The sequence below is a fragment of the Salvia miltiorrhiza genome, chromosome 6, assembly GCF_028751815.1.
Source record: "Salvia miltiorrhiza cultivar Shanhuang (shh) chromosome 6, IMPLAD_Smil_shh, whole genome shotgun sequence".
In the NCBI taxonomy this organism is placed as follows: Eukaryota; Viridiplantae; Streptophyta; class Magnoliopsida; order Lamiales; family Lamiaceae; genus Salvia; species Salvia miltiorrhiza.
Window position 1 is genome coordinate 30,938,525 of NC_080392.1, and position 26,206 is coordinate 30,964,730.

Here is a 26,206-nt window from a genome sequence, read left to right on the forward strand (position 1 = left end):
AAGCAGTCTTAATTCAATAATCCTGCGTCAAAGTTTATTGGTTTTGAATCGGGTTTCTCTAGATATTAATGCTGTCAGCTAATTAAACCTATAGAGCGTCTCTTACGGTTGTCAGTCGATTAGGGTAGTAATTAGTGAAGCGTCTTCCTGGTTACCGAATAATTAAGGAGAAATAAGATCACGTCAGAAGCGTCTTTGGTGGTTATAACTGGTTTGTTTGCATGATTTAAAGTTATTTTTGCATCCATGATCGGAATAATTAAGCTAGGGTGGACTTAATTGATTGCTGGAATTCTTTTATTAATTGTTGGATTTTTATTCATCTTTTGGTTAATTGGAAAAATTGGTTGCAGGCTTTAATTAGATAAATTCTCGCCAATCCCTTGGGAGACGATTTTGCTTACTGTTGTCTGCGTAGTGTGGGCATACCGGCTGACTGTCGGATATTTTTGGTGTAAAACGACGCTTCAAATTTTGGCGCCGTTGTCGGGGATTGGTTTTAAGCAGGATTTTACTTATTTCAGTCTGTCTTTTATTTTTTTAGTTATTTTTTTTAGTTTATGCCCCGTTCTTCTCGTACAGGCATATTAGTTTTGATCCAAAAATCGAGAAGACCGCACGAAAGTTAAAGAAGCAAGCTAAGGAGTGGAAAAAGAGATCCAATTTTGCCCCACCAAGTCTTGAGGATGAAGCAGAAATTGAAGTTCCAATGGGTGACCATGACAATAGGGATGAGGAGGACGATAGAGAGATGTTGGATCCTCGACAGGAGAGACCTCAACTGATCAGAGAGTTAGGCCGTCATAGAAACAATCGCCCTTTGTGCATTGTCATTCCTGCCATTAATGGCAACGCTGAAATAAGACCTGGTTTCATTCAAGTTCTACCCAAGTTCGGTGATTTACCTGGAGAGAGTGCACACAAGCATCTGGCTGAATTTGATCTAGTTTGCTCAACTCTACGCCCTCATGGTTTTACTGAAAATAATTTGAGGCTATTGACTTTTTCTCGTACTTTGCAGGGTTCGATTGGCTTTTTTATCTTCCTCCTGGTTCGATTAGAACTTGGGCAGATTTAGAAGAACAATTCTTGCAAAAATTTGAGTTCTGCTGCAGCTTTGGTGCGGTCTGCTCTGGCGCCTTTGCACTCTGGCTTTAGCTCTGTTGCTTCCGTCCTGGTACTGGTTTGTGACAAACATGGATTTCATACCTCAATATCGCATGAATTGTTGTCATTTTCCCCCATAAATTGATTGCTAATATGTGTTTGTATCCCAATTTTGAGTTTTATGAAGATTTGATTGCTTGGTATAGTTTTTGAGTTTTTTCGGGCAAATCAAGAGTTAATTGGAGAATTGTGAGGGCATAGGATCGAAGTACGTCTCGAGAGGAATCCATGAGCGTGAACGGCGCCCGAATCAAAGCTCGAACGAGGGGGAACGGAGCCAACAAAGTCAGCCGTGCACAAGAGGTCGTGGCCACGGCCGGGCGTCCGTGGGAACACCATCGCCCGCGGCCACCACCCGCGCCTGCGGGGTAGGACCGCGGGCTATGCCGTTCAATCTAGTGCACCCCCGCGGCCACCACCCGCAGCCGCGGTATGGGACCACAGGTCCCCTGATTCTTCCCCATGTTTGCAGGCCGCAGACGCAGGCCGAGACCGCGGGAAAAGGGTGGGGTTTTTCTCCAAGTGGGCCCCAGTCGTGATTTTGAGCCCTTAAACCCCATTTTTCCCCCATTCTTCACATGATTCATCTCCCCCAACATTCAATACACTCTCCTACCTCCATACTAAACCCTAACCTCCATTAATACTCCTAGCTACCATTTGAAGAAGACATTGAAGATGAGAGAGGATTGAAGCAAGCTCTTCAATATGATTTGTCCATTATTTCTCTCTCTTTCATTTATGTTTCCATTTGATTTAGGTATGTTATTTGTAAGCATGATAGGCTAAAATCCCCCTTTGGTTTGGGGGTTAGGCTAGTAGATTATGTAATGGATTGATTATTATGCTTAATATATGTCTTGATTATTTCCTTGTCATTATCTTTTCAAGCCCTAGTATTTTTTCTTGTATGGATTGTTTGCCACTTTCTATGCATTTCTCATTTGTGATTTGAATCGGGAGAGGATAATCATAATAGATTAGGAGCTTGAAACATATTGACTCAATAAACCGGGAGGTTGAGAGTTGGGTGAGACTTTATCGATCTTATTGTGCTTTTGGGAGTTATAGGTTAGAAGTTGACCGGGGACGGCAACTATGACCCGTAATCTACCGTTTTAGTCGTCCGGGAGGGGGCTAGAACTAGTTGGGAGATCACTGTAGATAAATAGGAATATCAAGACTAATATTGAGCTAAATTGAAGTTCATTGATAATCCATCGATTCCTAATCCCTAAACCATTGTTATCACTTGTTTAATTCTCTTTGTTTGTTTGATCTTATTTGTCTTTGAAATTGCTAGATAATCGAACCATTCATCTCATCGTTTAGTCTAAATAGCTCTAGCATAATGACTTAAGGTAATCACTAGAATTTGACTACTAATCCTTGTGGAATACGACCTTGCTTCCATATATTACAACTACACCGTACACTTGCGGCATAGTGAAAATAATTAGCGAACTGTTTGCTCTAGATATGCCAGAGCTGGCGCTAGTCTGCTCTAGACCTGCCAGAGCTGATGCTGGGTTGCTCTGGTTCTGGGGTTCGGGTCGTTGCTCTGCTCTGGTTCTTTGCTATTGCGGGTCTGCTATGGATATGCCAGAGCTGGTGCGGGTCTGCTCTGGTTCTGCCAGAGCTGGTGCTGGTCTGCTCTGGTTCTGCCAGAGCTGATGTTGGTCTGCTCTGGATCTTAAGGACTCGCTGCTCTGACTCTGTCGATCGGGTCTACTCTGGATCTGCTAGTCAACTCTGGCTCTGGTCAGCTCTGGCTCTGGAGGTCAGCTCTAGCTCTGAAGGTCAGCTCTGCTCTGGAGGTCTGCTCTGCTCTGGAGGTCAGCTTTGCTCTGGAGGTCAGCTCTGCACTTCTCTGAAGGTCAGCTCTGCTCTGGAGGTCAGCTCTGCTATGGAGGTTTGCTCTGCTTTGGAGTCGGCCCTGCTCTGAAGTCAGCTCTGCTCTGCTAGTCGGCTTTGCTCTGGAGGTCTTCTGTCCTTTCGCTGCTCTGGTTGTGCTCTGGTTCGGCTGCTCTCTCTGCGGTTTTCCCGGTGCAGTCTTGCTCACGTGGGTGGTTGCTCCTCCTAGTGTTCTCCCTGTTGCTTAAGCTGTGGCTCAACTAGAATTCTCCCACTTCTTGCAGTTACAGCACTTGCATTTTCCTTGAGATTCATCTCCATGACAGAAGGAAGTCGGCCTTGATTCCTGTAGCTTGTTCACCTGAGTGGCTAACTGCGTGATTTGTGTGCCCATACTACTCAACGCTGCCTGAGTTTCATGCTGGAATGCCTACTGACTCTGTACCAAATTCTTCTCAATTTCACTGCTCTGGGCGAGGCTCTTCATGATATCGTTCATATTGGGTGCAGAACTCGGTGCAGGTCGTGCGGTATGGGCATACTGTCCAGCCTACGGCGGATTTGGCGCGTACATCCCTGGTTCCTGCTGTCTCCACCTAAAATTAGGATGGTTTCTCCATCCTGCATTGTAGGTGTTGGAAAAACGGTCATTTCGCCTTGGCCTTTGTGCATTTATCTCTTGCTCATCAGCGGATCCCATGCACGCTTGCTCAGTATTATTATCCTGCAAAGATGGACAGGCATCAGTATGATGATTATTTTCAAAGCAAATTACACATTGAGCGTGTTGAGTTTTAGAGACAGCAAGTCCTCTAACTAAAGAGGTGAGAGCATCAATTTTCTCGTTATTGGCCATTTGAAACCATGCCAATGATGAGTTGCTTTTCTTCGTCCAAAGTTTTATTGGTTAAGCTTCCACCACAAGCAGCGTCAACAATTTTCCTATCAAAAGAAGACATACCACGATAAATATAGTTAGTAAGCAATTGGTAGTCAGAAAATCCATGATTAGGACACTTGCGACACAACTGTTGGAATCTCTCCCAATAATCGGCTAGACTCTCCGCCTTCTTCTGTTTAATGCTGCTAATGGCCATTCTCAAATTTGCAGCTCTGGATTCAGGAAAGAATTTTTGCAAGAATTGTTCTTCTAAATCTGCCCAAGTTCTAATCGAACCAGGAGGAAGATAAAAAAGCCAATCGAACCCTGGAAAGTACGAGAAAAAGTCAATAGCCTCAAATTATTTTCAGTAAAACCATGAGGGCGTAGAGTTGAGCAAACTAGATCAAATTCAGCCAGATGCTTGTGTGCACTCTCTCCAGGTAAATCACCGAACTTGGGTAGAACTTGAATGAAACCAGGTCTTATTTCAGCGTTGCCATTAATGGCAGGAATGACAATGCACAAAGGGCGATTGTTTCTATGACGGCCTAACTCTCTGATCAGTTGAGGTCTCTCCTGTCAAGGATCCAAGATCTCTCTATCGTCCTCCTCATCCCTATTGTCATGGTCACCCATTGGAACTTCAATTTCTGCTTCATCCTCAAGACTTGGTGGGGCAAAATTGGATCTCTTTTTCCACTCCTTAGCTTGCTTCTTTAACTTTCGTGGGAAAATGACAACAATTCATGCGATATTGAGGTATGAAATCCATGTTTGTCACAAACCAGTACCAGGACGGAAGCAACAGAGCCAAAGCCAGAGTGCAAAGGCGCCAGAGCAGACCGCACCAAAGCTGCAACAGAACTCATGGATTCCTCTCGAGACGCCAGAGCAGACCGCACCAAAGCTGCAGCCACAGGGAGAGCCAGAGAAGAAACCATGCACACCAAACCAGCGCCAGAGCATACGCGCACACACTTGTCAACTAAGAAGCGTAAAAAAAAATAGGCAAAGCAAACAAAAGCGCAAAAGACACCGAGCAAAATAAAAATTGGTAAAACAAAAAACCCCCCCTCCCAAGGACCATTCATGAAAACTGCTAAAGCAAAAATTGGTGTGGATAGTGGAATGCTTAGTCTTGAATTTGATGGAGATGTTGTCACATTTAATATTTTTGAGGCTATGAAGCATGTTGAGGATCCTGAATCTGTGCTCATGATTGATGTTATTGACCCTTTGGTTGAGGAATTTGTTGAGAATTTCAGGGAGGATGAGCTTGAACAGGTTATTTTTAGTTCCCTTACCGAAGAGGTCACCAAAACAGAGGAAAATAAAGCCATTAAAGAGATTATCATGCAGTTGTACTCAACGGAGGAAATTCCAGTTCGGCACCTGTCGAGCAGGATGCCCGTACCGACCAGCACAAAACCGATTTTGCCTTCTGTTGTGAAGCCACCGAAGCAGGACTTGAAGGTACTGCCCCAGTATCTGAAATATGTGTTTTTGGGAGAGAATGACACGCTGCCAGTTATCATCAGCAATGAACTTAGTGCAGAACAAGTGGTAAGGTTGGTAAGTCTTCTTAAGATGCATAAATCTGCCATTGGATGGACTATAGCCGATATCAAAGGTATTAGTCCCTCTACTTGCATGCATAGAATCTTACTTGAGCCTAATAGTAAGCTGTCTAGGGATCCTCAAAGAAAATTGAACCCTGTCATGAAAGAAGTTGTGCTTAAAGAAATTCTTAAATTGCTTGATTTAGGGATTATTTATCCGATTTCTGATAGTGCATGGGTCAGTCCTGTTCATGTGGTTCCTAAGAAGTCTGGTTTTCAATTGGTCAAGAATGAGAATAATGAGTTGATTCCCATGAGGCTTCAAACTGGTTGGCGTATGTGCATTGATTTTAGGAAGTTGAATCATATCACTAGGAAGGATCATTTTCCATTACCTTTCATTGATGAGATGCTTGAGCGATTGGCTGGTAAGGAATTTTTTTGTTTTCTTGATGGCAACTCTGGATATTTTCAAATTTTTGTAGCTCAGAAAGATCAAGAGAAAACCACTTTTACTTGTTCTTTTGGCACTTTTGCATGGCGTCGTATGCCATTTGGATTATGTAACGCTCCTAGTACTTTTCAGCGTTGTATGATGAGCATATTTTCTGACATGATTGAGAGTTGCATTGAAATTTTCATGGATAATTTTACTGTGCATGGAGACTCTTTCGACCATTGCTTGACTAATCTTGAGAAAGTTTTGCAGAGATGTGTCGACACTAATTTGGTGTTGAACTTTGAGAAATGTCATTTTATGGTGAGAGAGGGGATTGTTCTTGGGCATGTGATTTCTACAAGAGGAGTAGAAGTTGATAGGGCGAAAATTGATTTGATTGTTAAGTTACCTTATCCTTCTAATGTGAAAGAGATTCGTGCTTTTCTTAGGCCATGCAGGTTTTTATAGACGCTTCATAAAAGACTTCGCAAAGACTGCTCAACCTCTCACTAGGTTGCTTCATCAAGATGTGTCTTTCGTGTTCGATGACAAGTGCAAGGAGGCCTTTGATTTGTTGAAGAATAGACTCACTTCTGCCCCCATCATTCAACCACCAATTTGGGGAGAACCTTTTGACATCATGTGCGATGCAAGCAACTACGCCGTTGGAGCAGTGCTAGGGCAGAAAGTTAGGAAAGAGAGCCATGTGATTTACTATGTTCCAAAACTCTCAACCCGGCTCAATGCAATTACACAACCACGGAGAAGGAGCTTTTAGCCATCGTTTTTTCTTGTGAAAAATTTAGATCCTATTTGATTGGTTCTAAAGTTGTTGTGTACTCTGACCATGCGGCTCTTAAGTATTTGCTCTCTAAAAAAGAATCTAATCCTCGCTTGATCCGTTGGATTCTTCTTTTGCAGGAATTTGACTTGGAGATTAAAGATAAAAAGGGAGCCGAAAACTTGGTAGCTGACCATTTGAGCAGATTGCAGACTGTGTCGGACGGTATGCCCATACCAGATGACTTTCCAGATGAACAACTACTGGACATCAACGGTAACACTCCTTAGTATGTTGATTTGGTTAATTTTCTAACTGCTGGAGTTTTTCCTAAGGGAATGGAGACAGGCCCGTAAGAATAAGTTGAGGAGCCAAGCAAAATACTTCATATGGGACGATCCTTATTTGTGGAAGACTTGTGCGGATCAAGTGATACGACATTTGTCACAGCCCACTATCCCTAAGGACGGATTAACCGGGGTATGACTCTGGGAAGGAATTAAGAAGCGGGAAAGAAATGGGATTAGACACAAATTTCAAGAAGATAACATTTAGTCAACAAACTAGTAATTCATATATAAAATTACTTGGGTATTTTACAAACGGTCATATTATACGACTAGATCCAAGAGAAAGTCATTCGAAATAAAAGAGTAATAAGTTCAACAGAACGATAACAAAATCAAAGTGTTTGCAGCGGAATAACGTGTGAGTTATGCATATGAAGATGCATACTCAAGGTTTCATTACTTAATCATCAAAAGAGAATCCACTCAACACCAATCCATTCCATCGTCTGCTCAACCTGCACATTTAGAAATACATGCAGGGCTGAGTATAAAAATACTCAGTGGGCACATGCGTTAAATACATTCACGCATAACATATACATATATTCAATGTACTGCCAAACAGTAACACACAGGGATTTTCTTGAAAGACCTGTGCTTACTAAAACATTTCTTTCATTTTCATAAAGTCGACTGGCCAGCCACATTTTCCTTTCATATGTTCCATATCTGTCCTTTCTGTCATGCGCCGGAAAGAGGCCTCCTCCCATGGACGCCAAGACCGGTCGCAAGCGACTCGCGGTCTCCATAAGTGTACACGTTAACCCGTACTAGCATACCTTCGTCTAGCATAGGGTCCCAATTAGATTTCCTTTAAAGTTGGCGAACCAACACAGATAGGATACATACGTAAAATATAAACATTTTTGGCAGACAATCATTTCATAAACATTTCATATCATTTCATAAGACATTTCATTTTCATTTCATAAGAGCCATTTATCATTTGAGCATAATATAAAAAATTAACAGTTAAATCATCTCATGCATATATTCGTATAAAAGGCCTACGACACATAGGGGATCTCTATATACGTATAATAAAAGTAATGCCCACCTTAAACGTTCTTATTGCTGTCGTGGAGTCACTTCTTTTTCAGCTTCGTTTCAGTCGCCTGGACCTTCATTAATGAAGAGTCGATAAGTGCGTGAAGAAATTGTCATAAGACAAAGTCTAAATTTTACGAGCCTAGGGTATCTTTTAATGTTTTAGGGTTCTAGCATCCATAATGCGTTCCATTAAAGACGGTCAAAACTAATCATTACTTCATGACTAATCACATAACTAATAAGGTTTAAAACATAATTAAAAACAACCCACTTTCCATTTTTTTTTAAATGGCAGCCCATCTTTGGCCCAACTTAATCAAGGCAAGGCCCAAAATCCTTCTTTTTAATTTAAAACACACACACACAAGAACCCTCCCTCTCTCTCTCTCGGCTCTCTCTGCTCTCTCGCGCTCTCTGCTCTGGTCTCTCGCTCTCTGCTCTGCTCTGCCATCTCGCTCTCTGCTCTGCTCTTCCATCAAGCTCTCTGCTCTGCTCTGCTCTCTCGCTCTCTGCTTTGCTCTTCCATCTCGCTCTCTGCTCTGCTCTGCCATCTCCTCTACTCTGCTCTGCTCTTCCCAGCCCAGCGCTGCTCTTCTTTTCTCTCTTTCCCTCCCCTGTGTCCCCTTCTTTTTTTTTTTTACGCTGAAGCCCTAAACATCTCTCCCTCTCACTCGTTATTGACAGAAAAAGGAAAAGGGCGGAGGCTGTTGCCGTGCCGTCGCCGACCGTGAGCAGCTGCCGGCTGCTCATACCCTTCTCTCAAAAAGCGGACAACACACACAATAGAGACGCAAATGATCCAGAATTCCAGAAATTCACACATAGAGCAGCTAAGGTTTGTAAAAATCTGTTCTTTCAATATTTCTATTTATTCTCTTACAAAAATCAAATCATGTACTTGTAATACAGAAAATATAGTAAATAGGTGTGCGTGTGTATTTGTTGTTCTTTGATGCTCGATTGAAAATAACAAAAGGAAATGGGGAGGACTTGGAGTAACCTTGATCTTGGTGGTATTTGGTATTCGCAGGAATCTGATTCGGAGGCTTGGGAGCAGTCGAGACTTGGGTTTGATTGGGATCTGGAACTGCCGAACTTGGAAGCTAACTTGAAGTTTCTTTCTTTTTTTTTCTTTCCAGCCGAGAGTGAAGTGGAGAAAGGAAATTAGGAAAATGAAGTTTAGGAGAGAGAGATTAGCTTATCAAGGAAGCTAAATGCTTGCAAGTGGATAAGAGAGAGAAAAGAGAATGTGTGGATGAGGATTAGGAGATATTTAGTCAAACTTAATTAAATAATACAAGTGATAAATGAGATAAGATCCACTAATTTTGTGGACAAGGTGTACCCTCAAATTTAAATTAACTTGTGACTTAAATACATAAATAAAATGATCTTTACTAAAATCATTAAAATAAAATCCCTTGATTAATAATAATAATAAAAATAATAATAATAATATCTCATTTAAAGGGAATCTCGTGACTTCATGCATAATTTAAAATCCATGCGGTTCATATAAATACACTCAACTCACGAATTAAAAACTTATGCATAAATTTCTTTAAATCTCAAATGGATTTAAATAAATAAAATCAAGCACATCAGAAAATAAAACCGAATTTTATTAATGGTTGGTGAACCCTAATTATTAATAATTAAGCCTTTAATCAGTGATTAAAAGCCGGGATATGACAACGTTGTATCCCTGATGGGGAGATTCATTCCATTTTGAGTTTTTGCCATGCTCATGCTTGTGGAGCTCACTTTGGTCCCAAAAGAACGGCACGTAAGATTCTTGATTGTGGTTTTTATTGGGAAACTATTTTTAAGGATTCTTACAATTTCTGCAAAAATTGTGACAAGAACAGGTAATATTTCTTCTCACAATGAAATGCCTCAAGTCCCTATTTTGGTTTGTGAAATCTTTGACGTTTGCGAAATGGGTTTTATGGGGCCGTTTCCTAGTTCTTTTGGAAATTCTTACATTCTTTTGGCTGTTGATTATGTTTCGAAGTGGGTGGAAGTGAAGGCCACCCGCACTAATGACTCTAAAGTTGTTGCAGGGTTCCTTAAGGCTAATATTTTTAACAGATTTGGAGTGCCACGTGCCATCATTAGCGATCAAGGAACTCACTTTTGCAACCTCACTTTTCAAGAAATATGAAGTCCACCATCGAGTTGCCACGGCATATCATCCACAATCCAACGGTCAGGGTGAAGTTTCTAATCGAGAAATCAAGAGCATCATTGAGAAAACAGTCAACCCGAGATGAAAGGATTGGAGTTTGAGATTGGATGATGCGGTATGGGCATACCGCACTGCATTCAAGTCACCGATTGGTATGTCTCTGTACCGGTTGATTTTTGGGAAGCAATGTCATCTACCTGTTGAGATGGAGCATAAAGCTTTTTGGGCCGTGAAGAAATTCTGTTTAGATGAGAAAGTCGTTGGTAAAGAGCGGAAATTTCAACTGCAAGAATTAGAGGAGATTCGATTAGAGGCGTATGATCATGCAAGTCGTTACAAGGAAAGAACCAAATTTTTACATGACAAAAACATTCGAAGAAAATCCTTTGAAGTTGGGCAGAAGGTTCTCTTGTTTAATGCACGTTTAAGGATTATGCCAGGAAAATTGAAATCTCGTTGGTTGGGCCCGTTTGAAGTTGTTAGTGTGAGTCCTCATGGAGCTGTGGAAATCCGAAGCCTCGAAACACAAAAGTGTTTTAAGGTTAATGGACAAGTACTCAAGCCATATTATGCTGGAGTCGAGATGGAGTCGTTCAATGCGCTCAGCATGACGTCTCCAACCATCGTCTAAGGATTTTGAATTTCTTTTCTGTCCAGCCAAGGACGTTAAATAAAGGCTCTCATCGGGAGGCAGCCCGATCTTTTTTCTCTTGTTTTTTTTTGTTTATTTTTGTTTTTCTCTTTTATAAAAATATAAAATAAAAAATAAGGCTGAATTGGGTGTTTTTGGCTATTTTTCGCAGGTTTAGGGACTTTTTTCAGGATCTGAAGAATTGGGGGCTGTTTTTCAAATTTTGAAAGATTGGGGACTCTATTGAAAATTCTGGAGTTAGGGTTTATTTTGAACAAAGTCAAAAATTTCCCAACCAAAGTTCCCCCCAAACTACCGCCATTTTCGCCGCTGCCCCCTATTCACGTCTGCTGCCATTCCGATTGCCCTGTTCCGGCCACACCCAACACCTCCACGCTCCAGTTCCCTATCCAACCACCACCGCCCATCTCTGTAGTTCCAATCACCATGGCTCCTAAGAGGAAGAAGCGACTGCCATCCCGCAAGCCCAGCTCGCCATCTCTCTCTCCCGTCCAACATACCGAGGGCGCGCCATCTTCCGGCGCGAGTCCTGCCCTTCCAGCCACCGGAACCCTCATTTCCACCACTGAGTCTCCTCCGGCCGACGCTTTAGCCATCATTGTGTTCTCACCGCCACCGACGTGTGAGACTGTACCATCTGCCGAGCCCTCAGCCTCAGCCACCATCTCCGACGTCCCGGTTTCTCCATCACCGTCTACCACAAGGAAGATACGTCGTAAGGTAGCTATTTCTAAGCTAAAGAAGCTACACAAACCTACCATTGGGAAAGCTAAGATTTCCATTTCTAGTGAGGCGAATGCAGGAGCTACGACCTCCACCCCTTTGAGGCGTAGCAACCGCCAGCATGCCCGACGTATCACGATCGATACCTGCGTGCCTGAAATTGCATCTACCTCTGATTTTGAATACGAGCAAGCAACGCAGGAAACTGAGGATGAACAAGCGGAACAAGACGAAGAGTACGAGCAGGAAGAGGAAGAGCAAGCCGAGACGAAGCCGCGCCAGAAGCCTAATCGCCGAAAACCAGCTGTCCCTCACAGCCGTTTCACCGTCAACAAAGTTGGCGCCAAGTATGAATGTAATATCAAACGCCCTCTGAGTGCTCCTCGTTTGTTTGATTGGGATAATCTGCAAGTTTTAGGGGTAAATGATGAAATTAAAAGGCATTTCGAAAGTATTGGGTGGCCACAATTCTTGACTTTTGATGAGCCTCTTTATTTCCGTTTGGTGCTAGATTTTATATCTTCATTCCAGTTTAGTTCGCATTTGCCTCTAGATCATCCTCAAGCTATTTCATTTTTACTGAATAAGGATTGGCATCATATGTCTGTGAATGAATTGAATGTGTGGTTAGGATTTGAAACAGACAAGTCTGTGGTTAGTGATGAGTATGTGTCTGATCACTATTTTTATAGCAACAAAATACCGCAACTAACACGATGCAATTGTAGCACAAACGTAGCAATCGAGTATCGTATCCACATAGACTGTAAAACGAAATTACTATATCTATTTCCTAAACAGACTCTAACAGTAAACAGGCAAAACAATAATGAAGGTGATTTACGAACTAAAATTAATCAAATAAAAACTAAAGAGCATATAACGATAACTAACTCAAATGTAAGGAAAACTCTGACCCTAGGGATGTACTTTCACTAATCAACTACATGCATTCAACCTATTGATTCAATTACCAATTTTAATCCAACCCTGATGAAAGATCGCTATATTATTCACAAGCTTCTCTAACGAACACCTATGAACGTAGATTAATTAACCCCTTTTCGCACTCAAGACTCCAAGGAATAAATTAACTCCAAATAGCACATAAAGAATAGCTTCCTATAGCTTCACCTATCGCATTCAAGACTCAAGGCTAACACTATATCATGCATTCCTGAATCGGCTGAACAATTATCACATTCAAAACTCAAACTGAACAGCTAAACATGTAAATCATTGATCAGATAATTCACAAGAAAATAAGCACCAGGAATCATGAATCATAAGTTGGAAGGCAAATTGATATCAATAAATCAAAAACACATAATCAATCAGCTATATACAAACCCTAGGTTCAGAATAAAAGAACTAGCCAGACATAATAAAATCAAACATAAACATAATTAAAAATAACGCAATTGTAAAAACAAATTGTATAAAAACCGAATGAAAACGATTGTAGCGGCCTGAATCTTCAATCTTGATCCAAGCCTTGAAAACTAGAAAGCTAAAATACTCTAAAGCTATAAAACTGAAATATGAATGTTCGGGTCTTCGGTATATCTAGATAGGTCAAAAGAGGACCTATTTATAGTTTTCAGATTTCCTTCGATCACCATGGAAGTTGCCATGCAAAGTAGAATTCTAAAGGTAATAGAATCGTGTAAAATAAGGCAACTCTCCAGCTGGATGCGCGCTCTGGAAAATACTCCTACTCTTGCCGAATTCGCAGCTCTCGCCAGAGGAATGGCTGTTGTCAGAGAAACGGACTTCGCCAGGGGAACAGATCGCGCCAGAGAAATGGTTAACGCCAGAGAAATGGTGATTTCTCTGCTCTGCATCCTTCTCCTCTGCCCAGAGAAATGGTGATTTCTCTGCTTTGACTATTGACTCCTCTGGTCAAAGAAATGGTGATATCTCTGCTCTGACTATTGACTCCTCTGGTTAGAGAAACGGTGATTTCTCTGCTCTGGCAAGTTGACTTCGCTGCTCTGGTCTTTGATTTCTCTGGCGATTGGTTTCTCTGCTCTGGCGAGTTGACTTCGCTGCTCTGGTCTTTGATTTCTCTGGCGATTGGTTTCTCTGCTCTGGAGATGTCGGTTTCTCTGCTCTGGAGACTAGAACACCTAGAAAATGCCAAATTCATCCAAAATTCTCCAAAATTGCATTCTTCCATCTCGAAAGCCTAAATCTCCTGCAAAGCATAGAATACACCATAAAACGCACCAATTTCCAGAAGATTATCTTAAAATACGCACATACAAACCCTTAAAAATAGAGCAATTTAAGCATAAATCAACTCCCCCACACTTAGCCTTTTGCTTGTCCTCAAGCAAAATCTATATGAATCCTAGGAAGAGATTGATTTCAACAATGTTAATTTCCATCCAAACATTCACAAAGTCAATTCAAAACTTTGCAATCAACACACATCTCTCGGTCATGCAAGTAACTCAAAGTTCAAGAAGCAACAAAAGAGTAGTGTTAGCAATTCGATCAGACCCAATTCTCCGCTAGAAGTGAATTCCCTAATGTGATCGCCTTTATAATCAATATCACCATTTTTCACACTTTGTGTGCTTAGAATTTTCGACAGTTGAGCCATAATTAATGAAATAAAACCATTTGGATGTAATCCAAAGTCTTTTCACGTGGTTTCCCATGCTCATAATTAAACTAGAGGAGCAGAGACTCAGAACTGCCACTTTTTCAGAACAGGCCAAATGTTTCAGAGCTGGCAATTCGTCCAACTTTTTCATTTTTCACAGATAAGATATGATCGTAGGCAATCACAATGACAACACTCCTTCTAGCATCTACCGGACAAATCACATTTTACTAACTTAGAAAAGTGTTGCAACAAAACTCATAATTCTTTGCACAATCAAGAAACTGGTGGACGTCGTATACCACCAAATAATTCCTGCAATAGCTAAGAATTAGTATAGTTAGTAGCAAGCAGGGTCGAACCACAGAGAACGGGCAATTGCAATCAATTTCCTAAAGATCTAAAATCGGTGTAGCCACCACGCCTTAAATTGAAGAAAAATATTAATTAACTAAGAAAGCAAATTAAATCAAATAAAATAATACTAGAAAATAATCAAAGAAAAGTAACTCGGCTCGAATAAATCCATATTAATTTGATGACTCTGATCATCGACGCAATGATTAATTAATATTTTTCTTCAATTTAAGGCGTGGTGGCTACACCGATTTTAGATCTTTAGGAAATTGATTGCAATTGCCCGTTCTCTGTGGTTCGACCCTGCTTGCTACTAACTATACTAATTCTTAGCTATTGCAGGAATTATTTGGTGGTATACGACGTCCACCAAATTGGCGCCGTTGCCGGGGAACGGTGTTAATTAATTTCTTTTTCCTATTGATTCTATTTTATTTTATTTTTTTTCTGTTGTTTTTTAGCAGGATTTAAGAAAAAAAAAAACTCCAGGTTAAGAAAAGGAAGCTGCAAGGTCTGTTGGATTCGGAGATTGCTCTGTCTGCCCGGAAGGAACCTTTTTTCATGGCTGATCTCAGTGCCTCTACTGCGGAAGAGGATCTGTTTGCCCAAACGGATCCTGATTCAGAGGCAGAAACAGAAATCGAAGAGGATCCTGAATCTATTTTCATGACTGTGATTGATCCTTTGGTTGATGATGTTGTTGAGAATTTCAGGGAAGAGGAGCTCGATCAAGTTATTTTCAGTGTGCTAAATGATGAGGATGCCAAAACAGAGGAGAATGATGCTATTCGAGAGATTATCATGCAGCTATACTCCACGGACAAAATTCCAATTCGGCACCTATCGAGCAGGATGCCCAAATCGACCAGCACAGAACCGATTATGCCAGCTGTTGTGAAGCCATCGAAGGTAGACTTGAAAGAGGTAGGGTTTGAGTGTCATTTTGAAGATTCTGGAGAATTTGGGGTCAAATTGGACACTATGCTAAGTGTGGTGGAGTCAACTGCAATTCTAGGATTTGATGGAGGATTTGACCTAGTCAAAATTTCCCCCATCGTTTCCCTCTCAATTCCACCTCCTTCAAAACCCACTCCGGCCATCTCCACTCGCATATCTCCGCCTGAAACACCACCACTGCCGCGACCTACTCCAAAACGACGTCCACCAAATTGGCGCCGTTGCCGGGGAACCAATTTTATGCTCAATTAGGTCTCACAGATTATTAAATCAATACTTCATTATTCTCGCCGAGTTAAAGAATTAACTACTCATACTTAAACTAGAAACAATAAAATAAATAAAATCAAACATAAAACAATACAGTAAATCGCAATTGAAATAATAAAAGTCACCGCTATTGAAAATAAAGAAAGCTCGGCTGCCACAATTTGAAGAACTCCACCGCAAACTCACAAAAATCCAAAAGCAAGAAAACAACTAATTTAAATTTTACTAATCAAACGTATATCACTAGATAAAAAAAATAAAACCTAACTTATACTTGCATGCCTAAAGTAAACGTACTGATCCCAAAATTTAAAGGAATAAGAGTTGTTCTCCTAATCAAAGTCAACTCCTATTTATCTAGTCTAAAGTTGCGGCTTAGTTAAGGAAACAAAATTAGGGAATTAATCCCTTATAGTGGCCGACCCTTAGCCCACAAAATTGGGTTGTTTTCGACCCTATCAAAACTTAAGCCCAAAATAAATAATAAAACAAGAGTTTAGGGCTTCATTTAAATATAAAACAATTAACTTCAAGCCCAATCTCTAATTCTCTTCCAAAAGCATTCAACTTGATCCAAAATTCTCGACTTTCATCATCTCCCGACATCTGCCATCTTCATTCTCCATCCACGCAATTCCTGCGCCAAATGCCAACGAACTTGGGCAAAATCAAATAAAAACACACGATAAATAACTCGAATCTAGACAACTAAATCACACACATCAAATCTCCTCACACTTGAATCATACTTGCCCTCAAGTATGAAGTGAAGAAAAGACTAAAAGGTGGAATCAACTATCTAGACACGACCTCCCCTCGACTCAACACAAAAACACACGAAAATGAAAAAGAAATATGGAAGATAAGAAGTGATACACGAATACACAACAGCCAAGTAAATGCCAACTGCTAGCTTGTAACTTATACTGCCAAGATGAACCAAGTAACTTATAAATAACTCTCAACCTTCAAAATGAAAAATTAGAATCTCAAGAACGCATCTCTATCATCAAATTAGTCACAATCAGGCAATAGCAAGTACAGCTCACGACTTCACTCATTCGCTCAAATTGCAATGGACATTCACACATACAAGAAAAGATCCACTCAGTCATGATATGTCGCGGTCAAGTAGTGACTCAAAAAGGACTTTGTTCATTTGGCGTAATGGGGCTCGGGACCATTCATAAGATTGGAAGGATCTAAAGGGGTTCCTAGGCTCAAGCAATGAAGATCAAAGTGTGCACATCTAATCCAAACCATCATCCACAATTTCAAGTTCATAGAGAAAGAAAGCAACCAAACTTAGGGGAAAAACTCTAACAATAACAATGATACTACATGCTCAACTCAAATTGGTGCAACATTTTTTTTTCTTTTCTTTGTTTTTTTTTTCTCTTTTTTTTATTTTTTTCTTTTTCAGCAGCACCCTTTTTTTTATATTTCCAATCAACATGCAATCATCATCTATAAAATATCCCCACAAATCGTTTCCCAAACCCAATCTGAATTCACTGCCACTGTCAGTTTGGGCAAACAGCACATAGAAACATAGCTTAACTTTCTCTAGTAATTAATGGAATGAAGTTCAAAATTAGACATGCATCATTGGGCCAAAGAGAGAGTCCAAAACAGGCCTTGGCTAAATATTTAGTGACTAGTAAGAACAAAAATGGCCAAGGCTTCAAAAATGGCTCACTAGGGGTTAATGTATGGGTAGGCAATGAAACGCAGGCCAAAAGGGCTTCCCTAGTGCCTTCTATCATTTGTCACATATGACACACTTAATATCACGACCTCATGAACATCAAAGCACTCAAAAAAGAATATAGTAGAGAGTGCTCTACTCTATTAAGCTCAAATCTCACTTATGTGTGGTTTTTACTCACTTGTTGCCTTTATTCGTCGTCCCAATTTTCATCTAATAAAGATTTATCCATAAAATCACAATTCTTCAATTCCAAAAGTATCAAGTCATCTACTTCATTACAAAGTGCAACTTGGCAGCATGCGTACACAAAACTAACAAACTAACACTCACTTGGCTAACATGCTAGACATCACAACGACTCAACACAGACACACAAAAACAAAGACACATCCCCCTCCTCACACTTAGACGTTGCTTGCCCTCAAGCAAACAAGAAAAAGCATAAAAAAAAGGAAGCACACAAAAAACTAACAAAAACACAAGACAAAGAGAAACAAAAAGAAAAAAAACAAACACAAGGGAAGGACATCACCGTGTACGCTGCCTTGTGGAGATGCCGACAAAGGGCGGAGGGCGGCGGTTCTGGAGGAGGTCGCAGCCGCGGTGGTGTTTTAGGCGGAGAGATGCGAGTGGAGATGGAGGGCGGTAATGAAGGCTGGCGGTGGTGATTTCCAGATGCAGACGAAAAGATATGATGGCCGGAACAGGGAGGTGTTGGATTGTGGAATTGGATAGCAGCGGCGGGTGCAGGTTGGAGATGGAGGCTGGAGGTGTGTGGCTGTGGCGGCGGTTCTGGAGTAGGTCGCGGCAGTGGTGGTGTTTCAGGCGGAGATATGCGAGTGGAGATGGCTGGAGTGGGTTTTGAAGGAGGTGGAATTGAGAGGGAAACGATGGGGGAAATTTTGACTAGGTCAAATCCTCCATCAAATCCTAGAATTGCAGTTGACTCCACCACACTTAGCATAGTGTCCAATTTGACCCCAAATTCTCCAGAATCTTCAAAATGACACTCAAACCCTACCTCTTTCAAGTCTACCTTCGATGGCTTCACAACAGCTGGCATAATCGGTTCTGTGCTGGTCGATTTGGGCATCCTGCTCGATAGGTGCCGAATTGGAATTTCGTCCGTGGAGTATAGCTGCATGATAATCTCTCGAATAGCATCATTCTCCTCTGTTTTGGCATCCTCATCATTTAGCACACTGAAAATAACTTGATCGAGCTCCTCTTCCCTGAAATTCTCAACAACATCATCAACCAAAGGATCAATCACAGTCATGAAAATAGATTCAGGATCCTCTTCGATTTCTGTTTCTGCCTCTGAATCAGGATCCGTTTGGGCAAACAGATCCTCTTCCGCAGTAGAGGCACTGAGATCAGCCATGAAAAAAGGTTCCTTCCGGGCAGACAGAGCAATCTTCGAATCCAACAGACCTTGCAGCTTCTTTTTCTTAACCTGGAGTTTTTTTTTTTTCTTAAATCCTGCTAAAAAACAACAGAAAAAAAATAAAATAAAATAGAATCAATAGGAAAAAGAAATTAATTAACACCGTTCCCCGGCAACGGCGCCAATTTGGTGGACGTCGTTTTCCACCAAAATAATTCCTGCAAGAACTAGTATAGCAATAAGCAGGGTCGATCCCACAGAGAACGGGTAACAAATTCAAATCCCTAAAGACCTAGGTTTTGGTGATGCCACCACGCCTTAATTTGGAGAAAATATTAATCAACTAAGAAAATAAATAAAATCAAATAAAATAACTCTTGAAACAAATCAATAAAAAGGTAACTCGGCTCAAATAAATCCATATCAATTTAATACTCTGTTCATCGACGCAAAGATTAATTAATCCCTATCAACCAACCAGTTATAGGATACCGTGATACACACTGACATACCCCAATTCCTACTTACTGTGTCGATAGACAGCTAGATACGCTAGTCTTGTCTATTTCCCTTATTAAAATATAACCTAGCTGGATACGCCAGTCTTAGATTTAATATTCTAATAGCATTAAGATGAAGGAACCCAGTTTAGACCAATTATCCTAGATACGCTAGTAATAATTAATCCACCAATTTATTCCTACTACGAACATGGTAGCTTTATCACTAATCAGCCATATTCCAACAATTACGGATTGGAGGTGCTAATTGACTGTAATCCAATTAAACCTAAGTTGATCAGGCTTAAATAAAATCGGAATTATCTTTAAACCCTAGGAATTAATCGAAATCAATAGGAACCAATTTTATGCTCAATTAGGTCTCACAGATTATTAAATCAATACTTCATTATTCTCGCCGAGTTAAAGAATTAACTACTCATACTTAAACTAGAAACAATAAAATAAATAAAATCAAACATAAAACAATACAGTAAATCGCAATTGAAATAATAAAAGTCACCGCTATTGAAAATAAAGAAAGCTCGGCTGCCACAATTTGAAGAACTCCACCGCAAACTCACAAAAAAAAAAAATCAGTTGGCATTTACTTGGCTGAGGATCTAAAATCGGTGTAGCCACCACGCCTTAAATTGAAGAAAAATATTAATTAACTAAGAAAGCAAATTAAATCAAATAAAATAATACTAGAAAATAATCAAAGAAAAGTAACTCGGCTCGAATAAATCCATATTAATTTGATGACTCTGATCATCGACGCAATGATTAATTAATCCCTATCAACCAACCAGTTATAGGATACCGTGAAACGCAACGGACGTACCCCAATTCCTACTTACTGTATCGATAAACAGCTGGAGACGCCAGACCTGCTTATTTCCCTTATTAAAATATAACCTAGCTGGATACGCCAGACCTAAATTTAATATTCTAATAGCATTAAGATGAAGGAACCCAGTTTAGACCAATTATCCTAGATACGCTAGTAATAATTAATCCACCAATTTATTCCTACTACGAACATGGTAGCTTTATCACTAATCAGCCATATTCCAACAATTACGGATTGGAGGTGCTAATTGACTGTAATCCAATTAAACCTAAGTTGATCAGGCTTAAATAAAATCGGAATTATCTTTAAACCCTAGGAATTAATCGAAATCAATAGGAACCAATTTTATGCTCAATTAGGTCTCACAGATTATTAAATCAATACTTCATTATTCTCGCCGAGTTAAAGAATTAACTACTCATACTTAAACTAGAAACAATAAAATAAATAAAATCAAACATAAAACAATACAGTAAATCGCAATTGAAATAATAAAAGTCACCGCTATTGAAAATAAAGAAAGCTCGGCTGCCACAATTTGAAGAACTCCACCGCAAACTCACAAAAATCCAAAAGCAAGAAAACAACTAATTTAAATTTTACTAATCAAACGTATATCACTAGATAAAAAAAATAAAACCTAACTTATACTTGCATGCCTAAAGTAAACGTACTGATCCCAAAATTTAAAGGAATAAGAGTTGTTCTCCTAATCAAAGTCAACTCCTATTTATCTAGTCTAAAGTTGCGGCTTAGTTAAGGAAACAAAATTAGGGAATTAATCCCTTATAGTGGCCGACCCTTAGCCCACAAAATTGGGTTGTTTTCGACCCTATCAAAACTTAAGCCCAAAATAAATAATAAAACAAGAGTTTAGGGCTTCATTTAAATATAAAACAATTAACTTCAAGCCCAATCTCTAATTCTCTTCCAAAAGCATTCAACTTGATCCAAAATTCTCGACTTTCATCATCTCCCGACATCTGCCATCTTCATTCTCCATCCACGCAATTTCTGCGCCAAATGCCAACGAACTTGGGCAAAATCAAATAAAAACACACGATAAATAACTCGAATCTAGACAACTAAATCACACACATCAGAAACATAAATTAAAAGTAAAATAAGAATAACCACCAAACAAACACAAACCCGAAATGCACATCGAAAACCATCTTCTCTTCCACAAATTCATAAAAATTAGCAAGATTCGAGACCAAAAACTAAGCGTAGAAAGATTGATCTCACCCAATTTTTGAAAAATATAAGCAACAAAATACCCCCCCACACTTAAAGCATGCCATGTCCTCAGGGCATAAAAGAAATACGAAGAGTGTAGAAAACGTCCCTGATTATCGGCATTGAAAAACTGAACCATCGTGAGAGGCGGCGAAAAGGGAGGTTTGTGGCCTTGGGCAGAGTAGAGAGTGGCTGCGCTGGACAGGGCAGCGAAGAGAGTGGTTGCGCTGGACAGGGCAGCGAAGAGAGCGGCAGCGCTGGACAGGGCAGCGAAGAGAGCGGCTGCGCTGAAACATGAAGACCTCCAGAAATCTGGCAGAGAAACACATGTTCCTCTGGCGGTGATTGGGCAGAGTAGAGAGTGGCTGCGCTGGACAGGGCAGCGAAGAGAGTGGCTGCGCTGGACAGGGCAGCGAAAAGAGCGGCTGCGCTGAAACATGAAGACCTCCAGAAATCTGGCAGAGAAACACCTGTTCCTCTGGCGGTGGCATGAACAAAGCGCGAGTTCTCGCAACTTCCAAGCTCAATACCGCACTAAAAACCCCAAACAAACAAAGAAACAAAAAGAAGCAAAAAGAAACAAAACGACACTAAAAGAAAGAAAAACAAAACAAAGAAAAATAGTTGGGTTACCTCCCAACAAGTGTTAAAATTAACGTCTATAGCTTGACGATACCTTCAATCACGGATCAACGAAGTTGACCACTTCCACGTCGCGGTCCAACTCTGCTTTGAAGTATGGTTTAAGACGATGGCCATTAACAGTGAATGTGGACCCATTGGACGCAAGCAATTCATAAGTCCTGTTGGGAACCTTGTGGAATATCATATCCCTTGTTTTGATGATACCAAAATTCATAGGACTTATATGTAATAGACTAGAATCGTTTTGAACTAAGTGTTAGAGTTCGTTTCTAGTTTAGTTGCGGTGTCGAAGACTGAAGACTGAAGAACGAAGACTGAAGACTGAAGACTGCAGATACCAACTGAAGTATTAGTTGAAGAATCAGTTGAAGACTGATTATTTAATGCGCGCAAAGGACTGATACTAAAGTCAAGTATCAGTTGAACATTCCTTCTAGTACTGATCTTCCAACGTTCAGAGGAAGCCACGTACGCACAAGTACAGCCGCATTAAATGCAGAGATCTCAGAATATCTTATCTCTGCAGAGGTCATTCCTATCTGGTGGCTACTTTTCAGAGATGTCACATCTCCTGTCTATCAAAGAGAGCCGTTTAATTTCCACACAGACAAGGAACCTCGAAGATTGAAGCCTCAGCTCAAATTCGAATTGCTCTCCAACGGAAGAAATCTTGAGGACGATTTACGCCAACGGATCTATTCAAGAGTTCTCCTACAAATAGCGCTCGAGGATCACTTCAACCTTCACCGATTCAACGACATAAGCTGAAGCTCTGCCGAAATTGCTACTCAGCCTAAAGCTTAACCGCCCCAAAGCTTGAATCGAAGAAGAGAATTCCAAAGCCAAAAGAAGTCACTGCTGATTACATACATTCTCTTATACCCTAGGCATATATCTGTTTACCCAGAAGCCAAAGGTCAAACTTGCTTCAAAGAACTTGTTCTTTGTAAGTATAGTTGGCACTCGTTCAAACCTCCCCCCATAAGAGTGTTTGAGTGGTTCGGAGTTCAGGAAGGTACTCTGAACTCTGAGTGAAAAGTCTGAGCACGAGGTGTGCTTAGCAGGGAAATCCTACACGAGGTGTGTGGGTGCTGAAGAAGGGTTTTCTTCAGTTTACGGTTGTGTGCACCAGGCAAGCACACGGGTACGGTTTGCAGTGCACCAGTGAAGCACTTGCGGAGTGGGTTGTTGGTCTGATCAACCAGTCGTGGATGTAGGAAAGGGTTTTTCCGAACCACGTAAAAGTCTCTGTGTTATTTACAGCTTTCAGTTTTACATTCTTACTTGTGCTATTTCTATTGATAAAACTGAACACTGACTAACAGCAAAGAGAAACCTTAATCCAACTATCTGCTCCACCGAGGCTATTACAAAACGAAGTTTAATTTCCGCTGCGTATGATATCTATCTGACTGAACTATCCTCTTATAGTAAGGAAGAGTGATATCATCTCTATCTTAGCAAACACGACTGAAGCCCTTACTTGGATCAGTTAAGTTCCAGCAACTTAACTGATAACTCATTACTGAAGAGCTTTCAGTATCAGTCGTCAACCCATGTTGGTCAAAACTGATTTCAGTAAAACAGGAGTCCTTGTTTGCGTGTAAAGTTTCGTTTTGATCTCTGACTCAGATCCCTCTGATTGAGGTCAGTAGATTGTTGTAAAAATAGCCTATAGGTGTATTCCCCCCCCCTCCATACACCTATTCAAGACCCCCGGACCTAACAATTGGTATCAGAGCAGGTTGTTCGCAAGAACTATCTACATCTGACTAGGTTCTATTTGAACTAGATCCTTTTTCTTAAAGGTCTCGAAAAAGTTTTACTTTTTCTTTTTGTGCTTGCTATTTGCTCTATCTGCTGTTATCTGTTCTCTCTTTTTTGATGGAGACTAACCACAGCAGATTATCTTCTCTACCTATGTTTAGTATTGAAAAATACGACATATGGAAGTTTCGGCTTGAAAGCTTTCTCACCGCCCAACATTGCCGAATGTGGGAAGTCATCAACAGCGGACCAATCACCATCACCGAAACTGTCAAAAGGATTCCTAATGATCTCCATCAGGATCCTTACGATGAGGTCCAGCCCAAGTCAAAGGCAGACTTCACCACAGAAGAAAGGAAGCAAGATGAGTTAGACAACCTCGCCAAAAGCATCATCTCCGGCACTGTTCCCGACAACCATGTCATGAAGATCATCAAGTGCGGAACTGCAAAGGAGATGTGGGACATTCTGGAAAGAATGTGCATAGGTTCCGAGGAAATCAAGGAGAATAAGCTATCAATAGCTTGCCAGAAGTTCGACTCCTTCCTCATGCTCAAGAATGAATCTGTCGAGGAACTGGAACAAAGATTCAATCTCATCTTGAATGAAGTTCAATCCATTTCCAAAGATAAATACACTCAACGAGAAATCAAACTGAAGATTCTTCGAGCACTGCCACGTGGAGAATGGCAGATCTACTTATTCGCTCATCAACATAAGCTAGGATTCAGTCAGCTCCCGACTAACAAGCTTTTCTCCGATCTCATGGAAAATGAGTTCGACCTTCTGAGAAATCTTGGTACCAAGAAGGCTGGAGGATCAGACGAAGATGGTCCATCAACCTCAAGAGGAGTTGCACTGAAAGCCTCAACCAGAGAAGGCAAGAAGCAGATCAAGGAACCAACGGAACTCAACCCAGAGGACTTCTTCAGTCAATATGCCTTGTTGACTGAAAGATTCAACAAGATGGAGTCCAAGTTCCGGAAGTACAGAAGGTTCCACAAGAAGCACTACAAAGGAAAATAAAGAGAAAGCAACTCCAGACATTCCACAGATCGAAGCGGAGAAAGGAAGTCAGCCGCTTACGACATCAAAGATATGGAATGCTTTGCATGTAGAAATAAAGGGCACTTTCGACATGAATGCCCTAATCTGACTCCAGCTGAGCGCAGAGAACTGAAAGCTAAGAAAGATCGTAGCTTTTCGAAGAAGAAAGCGATGGTTGCTGACGATGCTGACTCTTCCAAAGACACATCAGAATCATCCGACTTCGACAGTTCCAGCTTAGATGATGAGAGCCGAGCCCTGATGGCCAATGAATTAGAAAGCGTGGCTGACAACAGCTACGACAATGGAATGAATGGCTCAGAGGTAAACTCTCACTCAAAAACTCCATTTACTGATAACTTCCTGATGCTTTCAGGAGACCACTCAGAATCTGGAGATAGCTCATCCGATGAAACTGACGAGTTTGATCAGCTCATGACTGATCACTGTCAGCTGAGGAAAATGTTCGAAGATCTCCTCAAGCAGAATCAGAAAATGGACAAGGAGATCAATGATGAACGAGCTAAGAATCAGACAATCATCTACTTTCCGGATGAAACTTGACTTGATCAGGTAATCATGGAGAACAGCCGACTGGAAGAAGAGCTCAGAATCTCCAACTCAGAATGTGAAAGAGCATCTCATGAAATCAAAAGGCTCAATCACAAGCTGGAAGAAACAGTCAAGAACTGCATGATGCAGTCTCCCATGATGAGCAACTTTCCATCGAAAGGACTGGTCAACAGCATCGGAGGAAAGGTTGCAGCTGTCAAAGGAAAGGATATCATGATCATCTCAAAGGACGATCCTTCTGAAATCACAACCTCAGAAGAATCAAGAGATCATGATATGGATGAAGTTCGCAAGCGCAGACTGATGGCTAGATCAAATGTTCCTCCTCCACGAAGCTTCAGACGAGCTAAGGAGGCCCCCAACCAGATCATTCTACTGAGAAGACTGGAAAGTAGATTTCAGTCAAAGATCAGGGAAGGAACATCAGAAGCCAAGAAGAATCTTCCTCATCAATCCAGGGGGAAGAAAAGTCACTTCAGTCAGAAACTGACATCCACAGTTCAGTTTCAGAAAGAACAACATCCATGGAGACCAAGCAATGCTGAGTCCAGACGAGCCAAGAGTCATCCACGACAACAAGCTACTGGACATCAGCCAAGTCTCCAAAAGTCTGCAAAGACTCGAGTATCTCTGGGAAGATACC

The 26,206-nt window shown here is 40.9% G+C and overlaps 1 protein-coding gene across 1 annotated transcript; it reads left to right on the forward strand.

Moving 5' to 3' along the window:
- Nucleotides 1–10,425: 10,425 nt before the first annotated feature.
- On the forward strand, nucleotides 10,426–10,902 carry LOC130990757 (uncharacterized). The gene has a single exon (XM_057914986.1). It carries the CDS (start codon nucleotides 10,426–10,428, stop codon nucleotides 10,900–10,902), a length of 477 nt encoding a protein of 158 aa, XP_057770969.1.
- The last annotated feature ends 15,304 nt before the right edge of the window (nucleotides 10,903–26,206 follow it).

Coding starts and splice junctions, on each gene's coding strand:
- LOC130990757 (XM_057914986.1), top strand. CDS start 10,426: ATGTCTCTGTACCGGTTGATTTTTGGGAAGCAATGTCATCTACCTGTT.